This window comes from Diabrotica virgifera, chromosome 10 (assembly GCF_917563875.1).
Source record: "Diabrotica virgifera virgifera chromosome 10, PGI_DIABVI_V3a".
Taxonomy (NCBI): domain Eukaryota; kingdom Metazoa; phylum Arthropoda; class Insecta; order Coleoptera; family Chrysomelidae; genus Diabrotica; species Diabrotica virgifera.
Genome location: NC_065452.1, coordinates 30,399,710 through 30,427,553, shown reverse-complemented (window position 1 = coordinate 30,427,553; position 27,844 = coordinate 30,399,710). Strand labels below are relative to the sequence as shown.

The 27,844-nt window shown below is 34.3% G+C and overlaps 1 protein-coding gene across 2 annotated transcripts in view; it reads left to right on the top strand.

The window, feature by feature from the left end:
• LOC126893171 (protein DENND6A) overlaps window positions 1–26,951 on the top strand; it is a 115,477-nt gene extending 88,526 nt beyond the window's left edge. For both annotated transcript variants that reach the window (XM_050663124.1, XM_050663122.1), the window contains one exon: window positions 401–26,951. In XM_050663124.1, coding sequence (XP_050519081.1) covers window positions 401–598 — 198 coding nt within the window. In that variant the 3' untranslated portion in view covers window positions 599–26,951. The remainder of the gene's footprint in view (window positions 1–400) is intronic.
• Window positions 26,952–27,844: the final 893 nt, after the last annotated feature.

Below are 27,844 nucleotides of genomic sequence, written 5' to 3'. Positions count from 1 at the left end.
TAAAAAACCTAAAAAAAATTTGTTCGATGCAAAAAAAAATAATTTTAGGAAAAACCCCTAATTTTTCCCCTCGCCTGGCAAGGTCTTATGCTCTTCAGAATCGCCTTTCATTGTACACATTTCCTCTAAATGACTTACTCAAACACATACTTAAATTTAAACCTTACAGGAGAAAGTTTATTTTACCCCCTAAATTTGCACTTTTCGATTCACCTGGTAGATACACGTGCACCGCTTATGCCTGCCAGGTCACGGTTTTTAGCCTTGGTGTGCTATGAATTATCACTAGACAAATTTCTAGCCTTACAGGACGACCGTTAGTCGGAGGGTTCACTAGCTCTTAGACTATATCGACACTCGTTTCATTTTATATTATTGTAATCTTGGTAATGATTTATAGGACTTGAAACTGTGGGCGCAGGAGCGTCCGGAGGTGGAAATCGTCGATATGGTGTTGAGGATCCAGAACAAGATTCAAAAGTGCGATCAGCGCGACATTCCTGTGGATTCGGCCATCAAAGAGAAGCTCAGTCTTCGTTTAAATGAAATAACATCTGGACTTCCAGATGATTTGAAAAATATACTACATGTTTCATGATATAGGCTAAAATCTCAGAGGAAAAAAATTCATATAACCTTAATGCAACAAATGTGAGGTTGTGACCTGTCTGTTCCATAGCTAGAACCTGATTGCAATAAATTTGTAATATATATTCCTGCAGTAAATTCCCAACAATATTATAGATGTTATTTTTTCGTCTTGAAAATCTTGGCAAAATTTCTGTATCTTCCTTGGTTGTTTTGCTTTACAACCATAACCCATATATTATCTACCGGGTGGGCCAAAAGAAGCCGGAAGGTTAAATATTTCGAGAAATAACCTCGGATCAAAAAACTGAAAAACACGTTTTCAATATTTTTCAAAAATCTATCGAATGACACCAAATACGAAGCCCCCGACCTCACTCCCCACGCCTAGTTGGGGAGGAGGAGGCAACTTCGAAATCTTACGGGGCAATCCTAGTGTAAAAGTGAGAAATTCATATACTTCTTTTGGGAATTTCTAAAATAAAAAGTACTGTACCAATCGTTATGAAAATTGCATGATCATTTATTATAAAAATAAGTATTTGCAAGCCAATTTTGCAATAGACCCACTGCTGCAGTGATTGGGGCTAATAGAGATCCTGAAATATAAAATTTCAAAGTGATTATTGAAATATAAGTTATTTCCTATACCATCAACTAGGATTTTTGAAAAATATTAAAATTTGGAAAAATGACGAAGTGTTGAAAATTTTTTTTAAAATTAGCTAAAACATTTTCAGTTTCAAAAACCGCCAAATTGACATTTTTTATCTTATCAAAAAACCCCTAGTTGATGGTATAGAAAATAACTTATATTTCAGTAATAACTTTGAAATTTTATGTTTCAGGATCTCTATTAGTCCCAATCACTTCAGCAGTGGAGCTATATGTTTTATATTCACGGTGCCAGGAGATGGCGTATAAATCGTTTAATTTTCAATATTTTTTTATGAAAATTGTTTTACACGTACTTCTTTTTATAATAAATGCTCATGCAAATTTTTAAAATAATTGGTACAGTACTTTTTATTTTAGAAATTCCCAAAAAAAAGTATATGAATTTCGTACTTTTACACTAGGATATCCCCTTAAATGGGAACCCTTATCTTTTATTGCAGATTCGCGGTAGGTTGCGCTGTAATCGCATAAAAACAAATACAAATCAGAAGTCTGCAACTAATTTTTATAGTACTGAATATAGTTTTTTACGTGGATAGCTGGCTTTGCGGCTTTTGGCCTTTCCACTACGACCCTTTCAGATATATTGTGGTTCTCTAGGCCTAGATTAAATTCTCTAGCCGAACCCTTTTTAAAAGGTCTAATAACTTCGAGACTGAACTTTGCATGTGATGGCTTTTCCTCGCCTAATCCAAAGAACCTCACATTTGCCAGGCTGGCACACTGACATAATGAGTCTTCTTCTAGTTGACAAAATCTGCAAAGGTCATCATTTGCTAATCCCATCAGCCTATTCAGCTTAAGTGCCCTGTTAACGGACCTAATATGGCTTTGACTGTTTTCCTTTGTTTATTAAGTCTACCGTAAATTTCGGCGAATGGTCTTTGTCCTGGTAAATTTCTCCACCATTCCAGATATTTGTGAGCTACCCACTTTCTTGTACCAGTTCTTGTGATCATTGATGCCAATGATCAAGGACATAGTAGTTTTCTTTCTCTGTGGTTTTCAGTATGTGAGTATTTCATGTAAGCCTATGATCAAAATATACTCCTAGGTATTTTTTTTCTTTAGCAAATCAAATCTCTGTTCCTCCCAGTACAGCTGGTTTTAGGCCTTGCAATGCTGTCTTTTTTGTGAAGTTGACGATTTATGTTTTTTGAGCATTGATTATTATCAGTCTCTCTTGTTTACACCAGTTATCAACTACATTTAGAGCTGCTTGCATTCTCCCAGGCACCACCTGGTTATATTTTCCCATGAAGACTATTGCAATATCGTCATCGTATCATAGACAGTAAAAATCTTTTGTAGATAGATTTTTGAGAACATCTCCCAAGGTTTCCCAAAGTAGAGGTGGCAAAATTTTTCCTTGTGGACAGCCTCCACCTGCTTTTGCTTTGATGGTTGCTTTACTCAGAGTGGATATTAATATCCTATTCTCCAGGGGTGGCCTTAATCAATGTCTAAAAAGCCATTGCTGCCTCTTTTTATTCCATTGATTTTGAGATAAGCTTATTTAGATCATCCAACGTTGAGTCCGTAAATATTACAATGGAAGGCGAAAAAAAAAATGATGGCTTAGAGCGAGATGGTTGATGACGTGGAAGATGACTTGAAAACAATGAATATAAGACAATGGAGGAGAAAGGCACAAAAGAGATCTGAATGGAAGAACATAGCCAGACAGGCAAATACCCATCCAGGGTTATGATGCCAAAAGGAGAAGAAAAATAACGTTGAGTCCGTAAATTTACCAGGTTGATATGCATATTGACAATTGCTTAGGGCTTAGAGGATTATCTTTTAGCACTTCGCCTCTTATTTACCTATCCAAAAGCCTTTCCAGAGTTTTTATTTAGTTTTTACGCAGAGTCTGAATCTGCAATAAAAAATGGGGATTTCTAGAGCGCCACCCATAGGGGATGGTGCTGGGGGGTCGTGTTTGGTGCCATTGGATAGTTTTTTAAAATATTAAACACGTGTTTTTCAGTTTTTCGATCCGAGGTTAATTTCCCGATATGTATATTCGACCGCTCGTTTCTTTCGGCACATTCGGTATATAAAACGGTTGTACCAGCAATTCTCCATTCCCTTGTGAATAATTTTGCCAACAATTCCATAAAAATATGTTTTGCATAGTCTTCCAATACTTACTCACCTATTTTCCATGTCAATACCATTTCTGATCTGTTTTAACACATTTTGCCCTGTCTATTTACCCTTTATCGTTAATTTTACGAACTTTGTCAGTGCTTGTGCACTATTTTTATACAATGTTCAACTAAACGTCTGGTTACTACTTGAATTATTATTTTTATTACGTATTTCTTCTGTCAACATTAAAAGGGAAATCTCTGTAATTGGCTGTATACCATAGTTAAAAAATTACTGAAGAAGTAATAGGCTTCCAGTGTATATGGTATATAAATTTTATTAATTTTTTTTAATTATCCAAATCAGATTAGTAAGAATATCACAGAAGGAACGTTTTCGGTCGTATCAGTCCATCATCAGTTTAACATCTGTCATCGTAGTTGTAAGTTGAAACTAGCCACAGAAATTATTGGTCAAATGACCGTTAAATTCCATAATTAAATCATTTAAATTTAATAAAAATGCGACAAAGTCGAAGTTAATGGAATACAATTAACAAGGAAATATAGTCAACTGTTATTCTATATAAAATGTGTTTGGTGGAGAATTAAAGTGACAAAACTTCTGAAGAAAAGTGCACAAATTTATTGACAAGCTTTCAGCTTAGATGTACAAACGATACTAATTAAATTAATAAATACAAAATTCTTTCTTAAAACTATTTGAAAACTATTCGGAAGTCTGCTGACACTTCAAAACAATTATCAACGTGGGCGTCGATCTCTGATGTACTAGTCTCAACAAAATATAACATAACGAGATGTAACATGAACCTATTTAGATAGCTGTGCGTGCCTTGTTTCTAAACAGAATCGCTGGGGTGGGGAGCTTCTACATAAATGAAACAGAGTTGGATTCAGAATAAATAATAATATTTATTGAATTAGTTTCGAATATAACAAAAATTAATCTACACTTATTTAACTAATTACACTAATCGTATCGACTAATCACAAAAAACAAGAAGTTATCTTAAATTTAAAATTAATATTTTAATGTAGGATATGCACACGTTTGAAATATGCCGTGTACAGTTTTCTGGGAGATAGTATTGTAAGATCACACATTTTTTCCAAAACTGAAAATCTGGTAATTAGGATGTACTCCAAAGTAGAGATAGCTGAAGATGATTTATCTAACTAAATTTAATAACTACTTTGTTTACCGTATATTTATAACATAAAATTTTACAATAAAAATAATCAATGATCAAAAACTTAAAAATATTTTCATTGTCCAGAAAATAATGTCATTTTATTATGAATTTGTCTTTTACGAATGTCTTTTACTTTTATGAATGTCTTTTACTTTTACTAGTATCTATAATTGTTTTATTATAATGATGAATTCGGACGTTAATGTAGGTGAAAATTATTAATTTTATTAAATTGGAATAATGTGACTCTAAAAAGGAATAATGTTTGAAATGGTTGTTTAAGTTCTTAAATAATAATTGTTCTGTTAATTCTTTTAATATTTGGATATTAACAATATTAGCATTAATACGTTTATTAACGTTTATGTGGCACTGTAGCACTTTTTCGGCAGTAGAGCAAATAATAACAACATCTTTGGATGGACAAGTTAAATTGAATGTATCTCTTTGGTTGATGAATGATCTCAACAAGTCTGCTCGGTCTCCTATAAGTGCGTTTACACAATCTTCACATTTCAAAATTCTCGATATTTTATAAATGACATATCCTGAAATGTATATAATAACTTCTCTCTTGTAATGTGTAAATGATAAGTTCCTTAATTGAAGTGATATAAAATTTGTATTGGATATGTCATCGTTATCATCAAGACATTCGTCTTCAACAATTCGTTCTCTGCCACAAGACTTATTAATTATTTTTTCAGGAGCTATAACTGTAATCAGTTCTAAAGGAATACAGTTTCCTCTAAAACTATCCCTTAGTTCTAATGTTTTAACATTTTTTATGAGCTGCCTTAAATTGTTTAGCAGTTGGATTATTGTTATAACCCTCATTGATCTAATTAACCCCAAAAAAAAGTTTTTTTGTATTTATTTTGTATATATTTTTTAAATTTTTTTTAAGTTATATTACATTGCATTAATATAAAACATATTTAGAATTAACAACTAACAGACTACGACATCTTGAGCATATATTTAAAAAAATAAACAAAGCAATACAATACTAAAATAAGTAACTCGGTACTTTTTACAATTACAAACAATCTGGCATAATACCACCCTGGTGTCGTGTCGAATGTAAACAAAGCGGCATTGGAATTTGGAGCTTCGAACATTATCGGCGGTTCTCGTCACGACACGAAGCTAATGTCGACTCCAATTGGTGAAATCGCTTAGGTAGGGATAAAGAAGAATTTGGCACGCTGCGCAATGAACGATGTTACATCTCGAACATAACACAGTGGCGCGCTCGCCGTATAGTCTTAGGTGTTAAATAAACTACGATGCCTTATAGTTTACACCGATGATGCTCTGATACGACCGAAAACGTTCCTTCTGTGATATTCTTACTGAATCCAGTTTGGATATTTTTTAAAAAAATTTTAATAACGTTTGTATACCATTTACAATGGAAGTATGTATTTTAATTCTTCAGTAACTTATTTCTTCTGTCTTCAAATCACAATGACAAAATGAATTTTAAAATATCAAACAGGAAAATTCCTCAATTTTTCTACATGTACTTTAATTCTAATTACACTAATCACAAAAAGTATCGCATAATTTTTGAAACAGAAAAAAAGTTTAAAAATAATTTTTAGCAGAATGTTATAATGCTCGTTTATCGTCTCCTTTACGCGTATGTCCTTTAGGCACATCGTATGGCACGTTTTTTAAGTTTTGCACCAGGACATGTCGATTGGGATATTAACGACTGGGCTAATATTCTTTTTGCATCAGCAATATATTGCGATTCCATCTCCAATTTGAGCTGCTTGTTCTGACGTTATATTACTCATTTTTTGTAATAACTCTCCTCTTTAAAAAATCAAGCAGACATAGTGCACAGATCAAATTCTCGAACACAAATGTCCAAAATAAATATTCTGGTTTTAACCTCTTGTTTACTGTTTGGAACATCCATAAGCTACGTCGTTGAAAAGGGGGAGGGGTCTTTGCTTATTACGACGGTATACGACAGGGGAAGGGGGCCTTGAGTGCACATCCGATGTCGTTTGATGTTCACGAATATAAAAAATATACCCTATTGTAGGATTAAAATTAGTAGGTATATTACTTTTATCGCATACTTTTCATTTCGTTTTTATCAATTAACTAGTTTTGATGGACTTAATAATTAATTAATCACTCATGGCCTTAATAATATTGCTAGCAGTTTTGTACAGAATAACAAACAATAAAACATTGTTCTATGTATTTAAACAAACGCTTCTATACAGAACAACGTCTGGAAGCAATAAATATTAAACTGTTCATTTATTTACTGAATACTCTGTGTGAAACAATTATTCTACAAGAATGAATAGAAATAAAATATTCTATTTTATTTAGTTAGCACATTGTATTTATATTGAATAAAAGAAGTGGTATTGAAATCAAAACAAAATAAGTATCAAGATTTATATGATGCAGTTAAGAAAGCATATCGGAACTCCGATAAAAGTATTGTTTTTTGTCCCAATAAAGCTAATTAGTTGTACAGTGAATTGAGAGAAAAAAGTACTCGGATATTAATGAGCTACATAGTAATACTGATTTGGATACATTCGTAAATAAACTTTGATAGCCAACTTTAAAAAATCCAGAATTAACATGGAATTTAAAAAAAAAATCACTAAAAAGGGGGGTCATGAGTTGCAATTGCGACGTCGGTATGAGGGGGGGTCAACTGTAAACGACGCTTTACTACGGAAGGGGGGAGGGTATTAAAAAGTCCAAAATTTTTACGACGTAGTTTATGGATCTTCCCTTTTTTTCTACAAAAACACGCATCAACTTGAAATGCTATGCGTTTGTAGACACCTAAAGAAGACGATAGATGAGTGTTGTAACATTCCGCTAAAAATTCAAAATTATTTTTAAACATTTTCTGTTTCAAACATTATGCGATACCTTTTATGATTAGTGTATGTCGTCTCTTTTTACAGTTGGGAATTTGCAGCGTGAATACAATACAGTTACCTATCACGTTTTTATAATTCAATAAATATATTTTTAATAAACCAATCGTACGAGTGCACGCCTATATTTGCGTCAAACCATTCAAAACGTCAAATAACTAGAGACTATTGTTAACGTGTCGTTTTATATACGACAGACATTGCTGTAGCCGAGTGATATGTTTTTGTTAACACAAGGTAGACGACACAAATTAAAAAACGGACTGTAAACATTGTTCTAAAGCCGTTAGGGGCATCTCAGTTTATTTAAATACTTCTTGAGATTAAATTCTTTATTTTTAACGTTTTAAAATCAGAAACTAATACATATTTATACAATAAATTCACGCAAAGAAAAAACTTATGTCCAACAGTGGACATGTATGTAAGTGCTGATCCTGATGAATAAAAAAGAAATTTATAACACAGCACAGAAACTATTACTCGGATCAAAAATGGGGATTTACTGTTTGAAAGATAATTTTTTAATATGCTTTACTATGAGTATACATTTATCAAAATTTATTTTGACTTTTTATGTTAAACGTAAAATTAACTTTTTTTAATTAGCACAAAAAAGGTATTTGACAATTAACAATTTAACAATCATGTTTTAAAAATGGGTATAACTTCTCTCATATGATTAGGCATAGATCTACTCAAGTTCGCTTTTGATTCTTGTGAGATGTTAAACCACTCTTCTTCTACTGTGACAATAAGCTCTGGGATCGAATTTGGGGTATGATGTCTAGCTCGAATTCTTTGTTGTAGCTCATCTCATAAATGTTCTATGGGATTGAGGTCTGGACTGCACGCTGGCCATTCCATAACCCGAAAACCGACTTCGGTTATGTAATTTGTACTGTCTCGGATGTAGTCAACGTAAGGTACCACATGCAGTACTAAAATCTCCTCGATGTATCTAACACCCGTTAACACTCCCCTCTAGCGAAGACGATTACCCCTACGACTGAAAACAAGGTCGGTTCGTGCTCCCATAGAAATTGCACCCCAGATCATACAGGAACCACCTCCTAAGGACTACGCTCTTCAATGCAGCATTCGAAAAATCGCTCTCCTCGTCTTCGGTATACTTTCCTTCTTCGGTCGCTACCGTAAAGGCATATTCTGGTCTCATCTGAGAACAGAACAGATCGCCATTGTTCCAACGTCCAGTTCAGATGATCCCGTCCTTGACGATAAGCTGCAGTAACTTTTTGACCAATCGCAGATACTCGAGGAGTCAGATTATTTGCCTCCAGTCTTTGTCTGACTGTCCACTTACTAATAAAACTCCTCTTACTTCACGGTAAGTACCATTAAAAATCTGTGCCAGTCTAATATAGCGACAGTACGACTAGATCAGAAGTTCTCAAACCAATTCAAGACCGAGAGAGGTGTTAGACAAGGATGCGTGTTGTTACCTGACTTATTTAGCATTTATGGTGAACATGTCATGAGGATGGTTTTACAAGGATGGGCCGGTGTAGTAACAGTAGCTGGTAGGAAAATCTCCAATTTAAGATTTGCTGATGAAACATGAAACTACACTTATAGCAGCAAATGAGCAAAAAATGTTTGATCTTCTGCGAAGAGTTGAGTACGAAAGTAATAAAGTTGGTCTGAAAATCAATAAAGCTAAGACAAAAATAATGGTGGTCGACAAATTCGACACTATTCAACTGCCTAACATGTTACAGGAATACCAGATAGTAAACACCTTTATCTATCTCGGGTCTAGTATAACTAACGATGGTAACTGTGAAGCAGAAGTTCGGAGACGTATTGGTATGGCAAAAAATGCGATGAGTCGCCTAACTAAAGTTTGGAAAGACAGATCTATCTCTCAAAATATCAAGATGAGACTGGTGAATGCCCTTGTATTCTCAATATTTCTATACGGAGCAAAGACTTGGACTCTTCGCGCATGCGAGCGCCAAAAAATTGATGCCTTTGAGATGTGGTGCTGGAGAAGAATGCTGCGCATACCTTGGACAGCTCATAGGACAAACGTTTCCATTCTAAACCAACTCAATATTAAAAAAAGGCTGTCCACAATATGTCTGCAACGAGTTCTGCAATTCTTTGGTCACGTGGTTCGCAGAGGTGACGATAGTTTGGAGAGATTAATTGTTTCTGGAAACGTTCCGGGGAGAAGATCAAGAGGACGATTACCAACTAGATGGTCTGACCAAATAAAGCATTCAGCTGGAAACTCATTCTGCGAAGCCCTTAGAGCAGCTGAAGATAGAGACCAATAGAGAAACATTGTTAGGAATATTGGAAGAAATCACGATCCTCAGTAATGGGGAAACGACAAGAGATAGAGTTACTTCACGGAGCTGTTGTTGCACTTGAATGGCACTAAGGTGACGATTTCTTAATATTGTTGACACAATAAAGCGATCATCACGAGCAGTTGTAAGTGGCTTTATACATGTTCCAGGTTGTTCCTCATAACGTTGGGACACTCTTCGAACCGCTGCGCATGTTATATCCAGTTGTACAGCAACAACTCGCTGGCTCACTCCATTTTCTATTAATGCAATAACTTGGGCGGTTTTCTCTGGTGTAGTATCCATTAAACTTACACAGGCTTCCACAATGATTAATTATGAAAAACGAACAATATGCAATTTTTAGTTGCAAAGGCAGTAATAACAAATTTTGACAAATTTATTATTATAGAAATATAAACATCAAATAAACACTTTTCTGTTTATCGGTTGCTACGCATATAAATAAGCAATCCATGACAAAGGACACCGCACCCATCTTATGGAAAATATAATGTCACTCAAATTTAATAAAATTTACATGACTAGATTCGTCTTTAAATTACCCTCGTTTTATAACATTGCGCAAACTCTGTATTTTGCTTAATTAGGGCGTTAATTGTATTTAAAGTTTAGCGAAATCACATTTTTGGAGTCCATAAAAGTGTCATTCATAAATAATATCAGTCTAATGGCTATTCACGCGGGCTTACCCTGCTTGAGTTAAGAAGATTAGAGGAACTAATACTTTTGTATGCCTGGTCAAATTATACCTACTTTATTATCTATAATCCTGTGCCTTAAAAATTTATAAAGTGGCGATTCCGAAAATCTTTTTTCTCTCTGTCACTTATTTAAATTCCCATTTGATTTTAGATTTATTTATATCAATTTCCGCCCTAATTAAGCAAAGTACAGAGTTGGAGCAATGTTATAAAAGGAGGGTAATTTAAAGACGAATCTAGTCATGTAAATTTTATTGAATTTGAGTGACATTATATTTTCCGGGTGCGGTGTCCTTTATTCTCATATTAAATTAAAGAGTATTAACGTTCGAGTTGTGGTGTTACCGTCGCATGCTCAGAATCCTGTGGACAGCACACATATCCAATGAACGTGTGCTGAAGACCATGCACAAAGAGCGAGACTTGATCAACATCATAAAAATGAGAAAGGTTCAAGTCCTCGGTCATATAATTAGAGGACCTAAATATCGCTTACTCCGGTAGATCATCATCATCATCATGCAACCTCTGCTGTCCACTGCTGTACATAGATCTCTCCCATTTTTCGCCATTCTCTACGGTTCTGGGCGTCTTGTTGCAATTTTTTTGAAGTTATACTTCTTTACGATCGAGAGTGAAATTTTATAATACCGGGCGCATGCGCACATAGACAGTATGTAGTTCGTTGATAATCTTTCAAGATATGTATGTATCAGCGCTGTCAGCGCAAATAAGTCATTAATAGGATATATTAGTGTTTTTAGTAAATGTATTATTTATTATAATTTTTGTGTCTTTGGATTTGTCTTCCTCGGGAATTCTTCTTCTTCTTGTGCCACTCCTATCGGAGATTGGAAATCATCAAGGCCACCCTGACTTTGTTTACAGCTGACCTAAAAAGTTCATTAGTGGTGCAGCCAAACCACTCTCTCAAATTCCGCAACCATGACATTCTTCTACGGCCTGGATTCCGTTTTCCTTCTATTTTTCCTTGCATTATATTTTGAAGTAATGCGTATTTATGACCTCTCATCAGGTGACCCAAATACTCGAGTTTTCTTCGTTTTATCGTTAACAAAATTTCTGGGTCTCTTCCTATTCTTCGTATTACTTCAAGATTTGTGATTATTTCAACCCAACTTATCTTCAGCATTCGACGGTAGCACCACATCTCGAAACTTTCAATATTTTTTATGTTGTTCTGTTTGAGAGTCCAGGCCTCTACACCGTATAATAGCGTGTTAAATACGTAGCCTCTTAGCATTCTTAATCGTAAAGGGATGCTTACATCTCTGTTGCAGAAGAATTTTCTCATCTTTATGAAGGTGGCCCTGGCAATTTCGATACGTCTTTTTACTTCATTGTTTTGGTCTCCAGTTTCGTTTATGAAAGTTTCCAAGTATTTGTAACTTGATACTTTTTCAATTTGAATGCCGTTTATACTAATATGTGCTGGTTGTGTCATGATTTTACTGAAGACCATATACTTGGTTTTTTTGATATTAATGTTTATGCCATAATTGTTGCAACCAATATTTATGTTTGTAAGTAATCGTTGTAATTCTTCTACTGTTCTTGCAACTAGTACAGTGTCGTCTGCGTATCGAATATTTACAACCTCTCCATTGATTACGATTCCTTCATTTGCTTGCAAAAGGGCTTCCTGACAGATGCTTTCACTATATACATTAAATAGCAGTGGTGACAAAATGCATCCCTGTCTTACTCCTCTACGTATTTCTATTGCTTTTGATATCTCATTTTCTATTTTGATGTTAGCTTTCTGATTCCAATATAAGTTGAGAATTATTCGCAGATCTTTATTATCTATGTCTTTTCTTTCAAGAATATCTCTTAGCCTATCGTGGCGTACTCTGTCAAATGCTTTTTCAAAATCGATAAAACATGCATGTACTTCTTGATTAACGTCTAGGCATCTTTGTGTAAGAACATTCAAACCGAAGAGAGCTTCTCGAGTACCTAGTCCCTTTCTGAACCCCATCTGCGTATTACTAATATCTGACTCCAACTTTTGATAAACTCGGTTGTGGATGATTTTTAGAAATATCTTTAGTAGATGGCTCATTAAAGATTTTGTTCGATGTTCTGAACATTCTTTTGCATTGGATTTCTTTGGCAGTGTAACGAATGTAGACAGCAGCCACTCTTGAGGTATAATACCAGTATTGTATACTGTGTTAAATAAGTGCAATATTATACCTATTGATTCATCATTCAAAGCTTTAGTAATTCAGTAGGAACCTCATCGGGTCCATTTGCCTTTCCAGTTTTGGAATTTCTAAGTGCCATTTCTACTTCACATTTTAGGATTTCAGGTCCCGTTTCACCATTTACCTGGACAATGTTATTTCTGTTGTCCTCAAACAATTCTCTTATGTATTCACTCCATCTATTAATTTTTTCTGTTAAGTCTATAATAATATTTCCGTATTTGTCCTTAAGCAACCTTATTTGATGTCTTCTTTGGGTTCCTGTAAGTTCTTTTACTTTTTTATGTATATTGAATGTGTCATACTTTCTTTCATAGTCTTCCATTTCTACACATTGTTCTTTAATCCATGATTCTTTGGTCTTCTTTATTATTTGCTTTATGTTCTTATCAACCTCTCTGTATTTTTCTGAATTATTCTTCAATTTGCGTCTTTCGTCCATTAGTTCTAGTATGTCTAACCGTAGTTGTATTATAGTGTCCTCGGGAATAAGATATTTTATAATACTTGTAAGTATATTTAAAGTATTTTTGTATACTTCACTTGGTCTATTAAATTTGTCAGTATGTATGAGAAATCTTGTAACCTGTCAAAGCGAAGGGAATATAGCTCAGTGGGAGAGCGTGTGACCGGAGATCAAGAGGTCCCGGCTTCAAATCCTGGACGATTCATATTCTTTTTTTTTAATTTTTGGTATCGTTTTAATAAAAATTTTTAAAAGTGGTAGGTAAGAAAGTTAGTTTAATATTTAAATAAAATACAAATAACCTGTTAAGTATATTTATTTCTTTGAAATTATATAATAGAAGTATAACTTCTTACGTGCGTACAAAGTACACACACATTCTTTTTTTTTACATTCGTTTAATGTCGTCCATCCAGCGTGTTGGTAGTCGTCATCTGCTGCGTGTGTCTTCTCTTGGGCGCCAGTCAAGTAGTTTTCTGGTCCATCTTGAGTCTTTTAGTCTAGCTACGTGACCTGCTTAATTCCATTTCAGCTTGGCTATACGTTCGACGACATCAGTGATACCTATTCTTTTCCTTAGGTCTTGGTTTCTTATTTTGTCTTTTTTGCCACGCCGATAATCGATCTTTCCATTCGCCTTTGTGCCACTCGAATTTTTAGTGCCGTTGTTTTTGTGAGCGTGAGTTTCTGCTCCATATGTCATAATAGGAAGAACGCATTGGTTGATCATTCAGGGCAAAATCGAAGGAAAACGCTGGGTGGGAAGAAAACTGTCCTGGCTGCGTAACATTACACAATGGACAGGTCGAACGGTCGAGGAATTGTTTCATACAGCTCTTCTTCTTCTTCTTTAGGTGCCGTGTCTGTATTCAGACGTTGGCCGTCATCATGTTTACAATTTTCTGAAACCTCTCTCTATCGGCTTCTGCGCGAAATAATTCTTCTACTGTGTAGCCATACCATTGTCTAATATTACGTAGCCATGAAAGTTTCTTTCGACCAATCCATCTCTTTCCCTCCACTTTTCCTTGTATTATAAGGCGAAGCAGATGGTATTTAGGTCCTCTAATTGTATGGCCGAAGTATTCTGTTTTTCTCCTCTTTATGATGCTTATGAGCCGACGTTCTAAATTCATCATTTGAAGAACATCTTCATTGGAAGTGTGCGAAACTCACGATATCTTTAGGATTCGTCGATAGCACCACAATTCGAATGCTTCTATTTTGTTTAGCATTGTGGTTTTTAAAGTCCATGTCTCACAACCATACAATAGGATAGACCACACATAACATTTCAGGACCTTCTTTCGAATTTCGGTTTCTGTTACATAAAACTGGTTTCCAGGTCATAAAAGGTACTTGAAATGATTCACCCGTTGTAACTCCTCTCAATCAAGAGAAAGCTGACCTTGATCTATATTAATCTTTCCAACTACCATCCACTTTGTTTTTGAAATGTTGATTTTAAGGCCTCTCCGATAACTTGCTTCACTGACTAGATTTAGTAGTGTCTGAAGATCTTGTAAATTTTCAGCGAGAATGGCTGTATCGTCAGCGTATCTAATATTGTTGATTACTTCTCCGCCTAGCCTTACTCCCTCTTGTCTGTGTCTGTCATCCAAAGAATCCCTAAAGATTTCTTCAGAGTACAGATTAAAAAGGGTGGGTGATAAAATACAACCTTGTCGTACTCCACGTTTTATCGGTAGTTTTTCAGTACGACTGTCTCCAATTTGGATAGAGGCTACTTGATTGTAATATAAGTATTTCAGCAGTCTTATATGGTAGTGGTCAAGTCCTGCTGCCTGCAGGCAATCGAAAAGTGTATCATGTTGAACTCGGTCGAATGCCTTCTCGAAGTCGATGAAACAAACATAAACGTTCTTTCGGAATTCACAACTTTTTGGTAAGAGAACGCGCATACAAAATAGTGCTTCTCTAGTTCCTAGACCATTTCTAAATCCAAATTGCTTATTACCCATTCTAGTTTCACACAGAAGGAATACTCCGTTTTGTATAATACGTAAAAATATCTTAAGTGTGTGACTCATCAAACTGATTAGTCTAAAATCGCTACATTTGGTGGGCCTGCTTTTCTTTCATCATCATCAATGGCTCTACAACTCTTCGTGAGTCTTTGCCGCGTTTACTATTGCATTCCATGTTTGTCGGTCCTGTGCCACTAATTACCATTGTCGCACTCCCATTTTCTCTTGATCTTCTTTGACTGCATCTTTCCACCTTTTTCTAGGCCGCATAACAGACCTTCTTCCATCTGGCCTTTCCCAGAACACATTGTTTATAAGGCGATTGTCGTTACTGCGTATCACATGCCCTGCCCATCTGAGTCTATTATCCTTTATATATCTGACTAGATTTTCTTTTCCGAATAGAGACTCTTGCTCGTTATTGTATCTGCGCCTCCATTCGTTTGTCACGCTGTTTCTGCAAGGGCCATATATCATTCGAAGGATTTTACGTTCCCATACCAGCAATTTATTCTCTTCTCTTTTTGTTAGCGTCCATGTTTCGCTTCCATACGCGACTGCTGGTCGTATTATGGTCTTATATATCTGGATTTTTGCACCTCGTGAAAGAAGTTTTGACTTCGTTAGATGTTTCATTGCAAAGAAAGATCTGATTCCTGCCATTATTCGCGTTTCAACTTCTCGCTCTAATTTGTTGTCATTTGTGATTGTTGCTCCTAGATATTTAAATTGTTTAACCACTTCGAAGTTATGATCGTTTATAGTAATATTTTGCCTTATTCGCCGTCGTTCTTGCTTTGAGACGACCATGTATTTTGTTTTGTCTTAATTTATTTTTAGACCGATGTTTAATGCAGCTTCTTCAAAGCTCGAGAAAATATCCTTAATTTCTAATGTTGATTGTGCTACTGCGTCTACGTCATCGGCAAAGGCGAGTATGATTTTTGCTGCTTTTCTTTGGTAATGTTATAAACAGTGACTCCAACCAAATCATCTGGTATTTTGCTTCGTTGTAAATTTTGTTGAACAAAGAAGAAAGTAGTCAAGTAGGTAATGTTTTCCTCATCTAAAAGTTTAAGTAGCTCAACAGGGATTTGATCTGGTCCAGGTGCTTTATTGTTTTTGGCTTGTTGTATTGCTTTTATGACTTCCGACTTCAGTATACTGGGACCTCTGTCTAATTGGTTGTCACAGGTAGTATTTGGAGCATTTTCTCGAAAAGCATCGTCAAAAAGATCACTGATATGTCTCTTCCATTCTTTGCACTGTTGTTAGTGATCACAAATTTTTCCGTCTGCGGTTTTAAGTAAGTGAGCATATAGCTGCGGACCGAGAAACATTTCTTCAGCTTGTTTATACGACGATAGCCAACGCTTGAAACAAGCACGGCACACAAAGAAGAAGAAAGCGTACTAAATTATCATTCAAACAGTATATCCTTTTTTTATGCAAGTAATTAGTTTCAGAAATAAATATAGCTACGTCAAAAGTTTAAAGTGGGCCGATTTCTATGCACGCTTGTTTATTATTCGAATACAAAAAGATAGACTTCACAAATGCACCTCAAACTTGAATGAGAAAATTAACAAATATTACACATCCAAATTAACTTTATTCAACATTACTGAAGTTCATGGATTCGTTAAAAATCGGTTCACTAATGTCCTGTGAATATTTTGTTGTACATGTTGAAATACTCTGTTTGGAAAAGTTTATTGATGCCGAAACTGCGGTGAGTTTGTTAATGTGTTTTGTGAAAATTGGTCCATATTATTTATGAGCGTTTTTTGTGAAGCCGTTGTATCCTTGAATTTGATGTTATATTAACCTTCATAAACCCACGGTCAAAAATTTACATTAAATGTCTAGTGGGTGCAAATGTACCCCTACAGTTTTGACGTATTTTTTATTATAAATTAAGGATTATCACAAAGGAATACATTCTGATTATAAAAAATATATATTTTTTTATTCTGTAAACATTGATAAACGATTAGACACCTTAGATTAGATTTTTTTATTTAATTGCAAATTTACAATCTACTCCACACTAACATTTAGAGTAATAAGTAAATTTAATGAAAAATCCTTTGTAAAAGGTATAAAAATTTATTAAAATCCCTTTAAGGGCTACATCACAGAACTTTTTCGATTTTTAACAAAATCATCATCAGTGTTAAGAACAGGTTAATTGAAGAGTGGAAGTTTCAAATGAGCTAAGTGCCAAAACCAACATTTTGAGATATTGAACCGTTAAGAAAACGCAAGGATTAGTTTTGTTTGTTTATTTATACAAAAAATTTGTTTATAACAAAACAGAAAACTTAATCTAAAGTATAGTAATATTATAATGAAAAGAAAATTCTTTTTTTTTCTCTTTTTTAAATAGGATGGTGCTAAGTGCCCACCTACTTGTGTGTTGGCACATAACTCCTTTGTAAAACAACTGTTAAGGCACACACCGCCGGCGCCATCTTACAGTCTCTATACAAAGTTTAGTATTGGGAATAGCACCTAGCGCCTTTGTTAGGGCGTAGAGCATGGCATAAACAACCTTTCTATGGCAATAGCTCAAAATCAAAAGTTTTGACACTTAGCACGTTTGAAACTTCCACTCTTCATTGCAAACTGAACCACCAAAGTGAGAATCCTTTAAATGCTATAAAAATATGGTATAATCACATATTTGCTTAAAATGACATAGGATGGATAATATTTATAAAGAATTAGGCCCTTGGGCCCATCACGTGGGTTGCAAAGCGAGTAGATGTGTCATCATGTACAACAGTCGTCATGTACACATCTACTCGTTTTGCAACTCACGTGATGGGAGAGTCATACTGTGCCCAAGGACCTAATTCTTTATAAATATTATCCATCCTATGGAATTTTAAGCAGATATGCGATTATAACATATTTTTATACCATTTAAAGGGTTCTCACCCTGGTATTTCTTTGGTGGCTCAGTTTGCAATTAACCTGTTCTTAACACTGATGTTATGTGATGTAGTCCTTAAAGGGATTTTAATACATTTTTTATACCTTTTACAAAGGCTTTTTTATTAAATTTGTGATTTTTTCCATAAGTAAATAGTTTATATTTTGTATTATGCATGTGCCGGGTACTATTCATCAATGGTTCTCCGTATAGTTACTCAAGTAGGTGTTTTGGCCAGATTCGTTTCAATCTTCTCTCTTCCAAGGGTTGATCGAATGGGTCTCTTATGAACAGATTGCCATGATCTAATATTCGTTCTTTGTAGTTATTCCGCCTAGACGTTTACATATTTTATTAATGGGATTTTTAGATCGCTGTGCAAGATTAGATTTGATACATATCAAGGTGTTCCAGATATCATACGGAAATGTCTTGGACTGAAATGACTGTAATATTTTGTTATTTGATCGCTTGGTACATCCACAGAGCTCAATCCCATATGTCCAAATTGGCTTTAGTATAATTTGTAGATGTTCAGTTTGTTTTCAAGTGATAGTTTGGGACTTTCTATTGAGTAGTCAGTATATATGTTTGATTTTCAGATTGAATTGGTTTTTTTGCTTTTTATGTGTGTCTTCCATGTCAGTTTCTCATCCAAGTGGAGTCCAAGATATTTTACCGCAGTTTTTGCGGGGATAGGGTTTTTATTGATGGTAACCTGGGGTGGTCTGCTTCTTCTTGTAGTAAATGTTATTTGGACGGATTTATCGGTATTAACATATATTTTCCATTTGTGTAGCCATCTAGAAAGTATATCCAGTTGGTATTTTAGCTTCTCAGATGCTCTCTTCTGATGGTCTGCTTTTTCTTGTAGGAAATGTTATTTGGACGGATTTATCGGTATTAACATTTATTTTCCATTTGTGTAGCCATCTAGAAAGTATATCCAGGTGGTATTTTATCTTCTCAGATGCTCTCGTCGGCTCCACGCCCGAGGTTATTATTGAAGTATCATCTGCATATATGTAGTTGTTATAATATCGTCGGTTTGTGGGAGGTCTACAGTAGAAATTAGATAAAGGAAAGGGCCAAGTACGCTACCCTGGGGAACTCATTTTATAGGTTTATAATTTGATAGATCATCATCTATTTTCACTTGAAAGTATCTATCTTTTAAATACGATTTTAAGATAATATAAAATCGATCAGGTAAGACGGTTTTTTAGTTTATAATGTAATCTATCGTGCCATACTCTATCGAATGCTTGTTGTACGTCTAAAAACACCGAAGCCCTTTTTTCTAAACTAGTTTTGATCTTTTTAACTGTTCGATGACGCTGCTGTATTATTGAATGTTTCCTTCTAAATCCAAGTTGATGATTCGGTATAATCTCGTTTAGAGGCACCGTTTCTTCTATTCTTTTAATTAAGAGTCTTTCAAATAACAAAAAACAGTAAAATCCTTTATAAAAGGTATATATTTAAAATCCCTAAAAAGGCTACATCACAATCACATAACTAGTTTTCGACTAGTTTACCAGTCATCATCAGTGCTTACCTAAAATGAATATAACCTGGTAAAATAATGCAAAGATTTTAAAATTTTGACTACGGTTAAGAAAAGTTGTAGGTTATACTCACGTGAAGTTTACATGCTAACCACCAAGATATAATAAATGTTTTTGTCATTAGTGGTAACAAACCGATCGAGCGATAAGTAGTGTTGGTTTCAGTTGGCAGCTTACCAGGTTTGGCTACTATGATGAATTGTGCCATTTTATATCTAATGGGGTAGTATATTCAATCCTTAATAACTATTATATATGATAGTCAGCAGAAGTAGGTACTGCTTTTCGTGGAAAGTTCTTCAAAACATCTTCTTCTTCTTCTGCGGCACTACAGCCCAAATTGAGCCTTGGCCTCCTTTATTTTTTGCCTCCACCCTTGCTTGTCTCCATACATGGACTCCTAAAAGGGCTTGTGCGTCGCTGTTTACTGTGTCTTCCCAGCGCTTTCTTGGCTTTCCAACCGGTTTTTTCCCTGCATTCTAGCATTCAGTCCTCTTTTTGGTAGCCTATCCTCTGCCATTCTTATCACATGTCCGGCCCATTGCAATCTTTGTATTCTAATGAAGTCTGACATGGGTGCTTCCTTATAAAGTTGATAAACTTCGTTGTTTATAGACTTCTGATGATTCCGTTTTCCCTCACAGGTCCTAGTATTCTCCTCAGTACTTTCCTTTCGAATGTGTCGAGTTTGTTTTTGGATGTTTCTTTCAGGACCCAGGCTTCACTGCCATAGCTTGTTATTGGTCGAATTAAAGTTTTATAGATTCTCATCTTTGTATTTCGGTGGACACTTTTAGACCGAAATATATGGCAGAGGGCAAAATAAGCTCTGTTTGCCTGCGTTATTCTCTTCCGTATTTCTCCATCGTCTAATCCGTCGGCATATATTTCTACTCCCAGGTATGTAAACTTTCCAACCGTTTCAATGTCATCTTCATGTATAATTTTTTGTGGGACTATATTTCTTCTCGTCTGAGTCATTATTTTTGTTTTTTCTGTGTTAATTTCCAGACCTAGCAATTTTGTTTGTGTTTTTAACTCTGCGTATGTTTCCTGTGCTCCTGTTGATGTTCTACTCATAATATTAATATCATCGGCATAAGCGGCCAGTTGAACCGTTCGGTTGGTCAGTAGGTTTCCTTGTCCAGTTTGCATTTGCCTAACCGCATACTCCAGTGCCAGGTTACACAATTTTGGGGCCAGCCCATCTCCCTGCTTTAGTCCCTGCGAAATTTTGAAAAAGTCTGTCCGGTGGTTTTGTATTCGTATACATTCCTGAGTTTCATCCATTGTGGCTTTAATGAGTCTTATTAGCTTGTGTGGTATTGCCAATTCAGCCAATATATAGTATAGTTTGTTCCTTTTGACTGAGTCGTATGCCTGTTTGAAGTCTATAAACACGTTGTGAACATCAATATCGTGTTCCCATGATTTGCTCAAGATCTGTTTGACTGTAAATATTTGATCCAGTGTCGATCTTCCCCGTCGGAAGCCCGTCTGATACTCTCCAATAATATTTTCTGCTAGTGGTTGGAGCCACTGGTTTATAATATACGTCAGGACTTTATATGCTGTACATAGTAGAAAGATTCCACGGTAGTTTTTGCACTGCAGTTTGTCTCCTTTTTTATAGATCGGACATACTATACTTTTCTTCCAGTCGTCGGGTATTTTCTCTTCTTGCCATATGTCTTTGATGAGCACGTGGAAGTGACTTGCTGGGTGGTCGCCACCTACCTTATATAGTTCTGCTGGTATTTCGTTAACTCCCGGAGCTTTATTGTTTTTCTGGGCCTTAATAGCTTCGAGAACTTCCTCTATAGTTGGAGCTTCTACTCCATTACCTACTTCATTCTCTTCTACGTAGTTCATACCATTTCATCTTCCATGTCTACTTGTGTTCCAAGTAGGGTCTGAAAATAATGCTTCCAGGTTTCTGTGACTTTCTGTTGGTCACTGATTATCTGCCCACTTTCATCTTTACATAGACTTGTTTGAGGTTTATACCCACTTCTTATCTTTTTTAGGTATTCGTATGCCCCTCTAATTTCGTTGTTTTTGAAATTTTCTTCCATTTTTTCTATTTGTCTATTTTCATAGGCTCTCTTTTTCTTTCTACATATCTTGTCTGCTTTCCGTCTTGCGACTTTAAATAATGTTCGTCTTTCCCGTGTTCTTCTTGTTATGTACATTTTGTGTGCATCATTTCTTTCCTCTATTGCTTGTCGGCACTCGTTATCAAACCATGCTCCTCTTCTCTCCTATTTCTTGTTTCCCATGGTGGACGCTGCTGCTGTCAGTACTGCTGTTTTGATATTACTCCATTTGCCCTCTATGGAGTGCAGTTCTAGCGTCCTTAACTCCTTTACGACTTCTTGCTCGAACTTCTCTTTACATTCCTGGATCTTCAGTTTTTCCAGGTCCAGTTTGTTTGTTCTTTGTTGTCTTTCGTTTCTTTCCCTGTTAACTCTGCATCTAAATTTGGTTTGTAGTAAAAGATGATCTGATCCACAGCAAGCTCCTAGTCGTGTTCTCACATCGGAGATACTACTGGCTGCCCTTTTGTCTATCAGCACATGGTTCTTCAAAACATCTGCTACTATTAAATCGTGTCCAGGTGCCTTTTACGTATGTTTAATAATTTTATTTCTTGTAGTACTTCTGTGGGGAAACGGTTTTTATAGGAGTCGATAATTGGTAGGGAGCATTTAAGAAGTCTTCGACGTCATGATCATTATTGTTTTGTTTGGACGATGGTACTTAAAACATCTGTTACTGGTAATCTGCGATTTTTTTCATGAAATAGCATACCTAAATAAATTTGTATATTGGCTGTATATACCGAACTACAATCAGCCAAGCCTCAAATCTTTAAACCATACTTGTCCGGCTTACTCTTCATGTAAACCAGAAAATGGAATGGGACTAACGGCACGTGTTTAAATGGATTCAAAGATTATTTGCAGTTTAATACAAAGTCATAAAGACATCTATGATTGCGGCAAATTTATCAGTGCATTTTATTTCTTCTCATGTTCCAAAATTGTAGAGTCTTAGGAAGCATATAATCTGTTGCGAGACATGATAAATGGTACTACAGGACGGCATACAGTTGGATCTTGGCACCATAATACACATTATGGCTTTTTAGCAGTGTGCTAGTCTCCAAAAATAATAAACAAACCAATAAATGCTTCCAGTTCCTCTTGTACAAAAGGAGAAAAAGCCTTCCCATTTTTGGAGTTATACTTCTTTAGGCACGAGAGTGAATTTTTACATTCCCTGGCGCATGCGCACACGACAGTATGGTATTAGTCGCTACATCTTTTAAGTTATGTAGCGCAAATAAGGTGTGCGTGAAAAGAATATATTACATATTAGTGTTTTTAGTAAATATATTTATTATAATTTTTATATTTGTCGATTTGTCTTCCTCCTTATAAGTATTATTGAAAATGTTTATTTTCAATTAATGTATAATCTGTCATTGTGATTGTAAGTATGTCCGAGAAATGATCGACTGAATACCAAAGCGGTGGTAGCTGATCGGTAGAGCATTCACCTAGGGATCGAGAGGTCCCCTGTTCGAATCCTGACAAATCCATATCCTTTTTCTTTAATTTTTGGTATTCTTTTTGTTCTTTCTAAAATTAGTTTAATATTTAAATTCAGTACAAAAAAACTGTTTCAAGTAGATAGGTATATTGATTTCGTTGAAATCATAATATGAAATTAGATTATATTATAATAGAAGTATAACTTCTTACGTGCGTACAAAATACACACACATTCTTTTTTTGAATAGTACGATTCGGCTTTTCTATGTGTCTCCAATAAAATCACATTAATAATATCTTGCGAAAAAAAAATAATTCAAAAACTTCTTTTATGGTAGAAAATCAAGAACTATATCTAGTAAAACCTGTTGAAATATTTTGTATTATGTACATGTTTTTCTCTTTATTCTCGTAGTAAGTGAAACTTTTGTCCATACATTACCATCTGTAAACGTATAATTTAGATTTTCAATAGAATTGACTGATCACTGATCTCCCCATAAGTAACTTGCAACCTTTATTCATCTACCTCATTAATTTCTGACACCATATCAGTTTTTTCGATATCACTTGAACTATCTTTTAGTACGAAATCATTAAAATAACTATCGTATGCATATGTTTCTAATATCGCCAATTGTTGTTTATCAGTAAACTTTTTTGGATTTCTAAACTTTGCTATTTCACTTATTTCAATAACACATACTCGACAATCACTACAAACGTAACTAAACACACTAGAACTAAAACTGTACTGAGATAATGAGATAAACACGTACACTACTATGAAATAAATTGGGAATCCCCGAAAGCGCTGACATCGAGATACGGGGAATCTCCGTGCGTTGAACAATTTGGGGTTTATTTGTACCCCGCTTGGTTTTCAACATATGCAAAATATATACTTAAACATACCTGAAGGAAATTAAATAAAAAAAAATATTTTTGAAAATATCGCCAAAAATTTGTCTGGGGTTCAATTGAACTCCACTCGGGTTTAAGAAGGTTAATAAAACTGACTATATTTACGTCATTATTGTATTATGTATACGTTTGGTGATTATATGAACTATTTGTTGCAATTATAATGTAATTTATACTGTATTATATAGGGTGTCAATTTGAAAAGTTGCCACCCCCTATAATTTGGTCCCTATAGAAAATCTAAAAATATACAAAAACACGTCAAATTTATTTGTGAGGGGAACATTTTGTACACCAGTTTTCAACTAAATTACATTAACCCTCTACCGGGGGCGGACACAACCTCCAAAATCTTTAATGGAAATAGGGGGGTTGAGTAATCCCTCATTTTAAAGATCGTTCGATTACCTTTTCAAAAATACCACATACATTATATTTCTTTTCAGTACTTTTGGAAAAATCAAGTGAAACCGTACAGATATTAAGTATCGAGTTTAGAACTCCAAAACTTCTTTTGGACTATTGAACTCCAAATTGAAATTTTTTTAGGCATTGGAGTATTTAGAGTATTTTTTTTTAATATTTGGAAAAATCAAGTAAAACCGTAAAGATATTAAGTATCGAGTTCAGAACTCCAAAATTTTTTAGAGCATTGAGTCCAAGATTTTTCCAAAAGTACTAAAAAGAAATATAAGGTATGTGGTATTTTTGAAAAGGTAATTGAATGACCTTCAAAATGAGGTATCACTCAACCCTCCTTTCCATTAAAGATTTTGGGGGTTGTGTCCGATCCCGCTAGGGGATTGATTTAATTTCGTTGAAAACTGGTCTACAAAATGTCCCCCTCACAAATAATTTTGAAGTATTTTTGCATATTTTTAGATTTTTTATAGGGACCAAATTATATAGGGTGGCAACTTTTCAAATTGACACACTTTGGATTTTTGAATTAATTCTGAAATTACTATATCTCAAATTATTGTTGTAGTTTTATTTGACTAGAACTACTGCTACTCAAAAAACAATATTTTACATTAAATTTTGAAAAACATGTTTTATCATGTATATGTTTGGATTTTATAAACTATTTGTTACAATTATAATGTACCTCTTTATAGTGTACCTATTATATATATTACTTTATGATTATAATTACCGGTTTCCATTGGAGGCATGATTTTTGAATTAATTCTGAAATTACTATATCTCAAATTATTGTTTTAGATGTATCTGACAAAAAAATGAACCTGACTGTGCTGCATTTGATATTTTTACTGATACATATACAGTAATGTTATGATAAATCGTTTTTGTGCTTAAAAATTTCCGGATAATAATTTTAGAACTACTTTGATTTAAATACATCATGTTTTCAATTAAATAAACTTCATAGAACACAATTGCTACTCAAAAAACAATATTTTACATTAATTTTTGAAAAACATGTATTATGTATGTGTTTGGATTTTATAAACTATTTGTTACAATTATAATATACCTCTTTATACTGTACCTATTATATTATATTACTTTATGATTATAATTACCTGTTTCCATTGGAGGCATGACTTTTGAATTAATTCTGAAATTACTATATCTCAAATTATTGTTTTAGTTGTATTTGACAAAAAAATGAACCTGACTACGCTACATTTGATATTTTTACTGATACATATACAGTAATGTTATGATAAATCGTTTTTTGTGCTTAAATATTCCCTGATAATAATTTTCGAACTATTTTGATTTATATACCTCATATATTTTCAATTAAATAAACTTTATAGAAGACAATTGGTATAAAACACTCGAAAACACAATATTTTACATTAAATTTTGAAAAACAGTACTGCAATTCCCCTTTAATTTATGTAGTAAAAATAAAAAAAAAATATTTCCACAGCTGCCACGTGAAATTTTTATTATTATGACATTTGACATTCGTATAATATAAACAAACCTAAAATACGGTAAAATAAAAAATTATTTATTGTATTTTATTAACAAAATGCCAGAACAACTCAACATATAAATTTCTAATAACGATACATTTTCATCATTTCATAATTCCCTGCATTCTTTACTATTCTGCCAATATGGCAACACTGTGCGAAATGTCAACCTGTATGTTACTATAAATATAGGTAATGGATTTTGGGAAGAGCTATGACCTTGAAAATTTCACATAAACTTGTTTACTAAATCGGGATAATCCATAGCTCTTGTCAAAATCCAATACCTTAATAATACAGTCGAACCCGCTTATTAGAATACCGGTTATAGGAATATCCTGGTTTAAGGAAAAGAAATTTGAGGTCGCGAAACGTTTCTACTAGCCACCAATGATCTGTTATTAGAATATCCTGGTTATAGGAATACTTTTGATTGGCACGACACGAAGGCTATTCCAATAAGCAGGTTCGACTGTATAACTAAATATTTTCGATTCTAAAATATTGCAAAAGACTTTAAATAGTCTGAATAAGAAAAGAGATATGTATTTATTAGTTACATTCTTTGTGACATTTTCAAGGACATAGCTCTTCCAAAAATCCATTACCTATACTGTCTTAACATTACTGTATATTGTAAATTCAGTACAAGGTTCAAAATTTTTAAATGTGAATGAATTTTGAAATGACTGTTTCATTTCTGTCCATCGAACAATTTTTATAAAAGTCAAGTGTTTATTCGCATGTATAAAAAAGAATATTAAATAGTTTATTTTGTAATAAATGTGTGTTTCATTACTAAAAACTAAAGCCCTAATACAAGCAAGGAAACAACGAAACTTGCAGAATTTAACAATAGACGACTCGCGACACTAACTTTATAGTAGTAGTCCAGAGAAATAAGGTTTTTGTCGGGACACTTGAGCAGCCAGGTTGCAAATGGGTTTTTTGGGTACTATACAGTGTGTCAATTTTAAAACTTACAATGGCTATATCTCACGAACAAAAGCTGATATCGAAAAATGCTTGAAACCGTTTCTAGCATAGTAAGAGGAAACTAAAATGACATGAAAGAGAACTTACTCCCATCAACCCCCTAGGCCCCACCCATCACAACCAAAAAAGTTTAAATTGCAAACCCCTACTTGTGATACATCATTGAAAAGGCTATAAAAAATGCTATTCAATGGTATAAATAATAATTATACAGGGTGAAGCAATAATTGTGAAACTTTGGCTTAAATGAAAAATTTAATAAGGTTTTGTTGAATTACAAATTTATTAAAAATGTCAATTAAGTAAATATTTAATGTGAATTCCGTTGTTTGGTAAACAATAATACAGCCTATTTTCAAATTCCTCACGAAATTTAGCAAATGTTCTAGTAATAGGGCGACATGCTTGAGTAATTCTTTCTCGGAATTCCCCAAGTGAAGCAAGTTGAGTTTTATAAACAACTGATTTAGGGTAACCCCATAGAAAAAAGTAATATACTATCCTACTATAAAAAGTACTATCCAATGGTATAAATAATAATTATACAGGGTGTTAATATCAGCTGGCTTACTATGACTTTTGTATTTGTAATGCTATCTCCCGGACTATTATTTTAAATGGTAAGTGTCCGCTCGTACTTTTTTTTGTTAATTAAAACTTAATTTGCCATTTTTGCCTTAA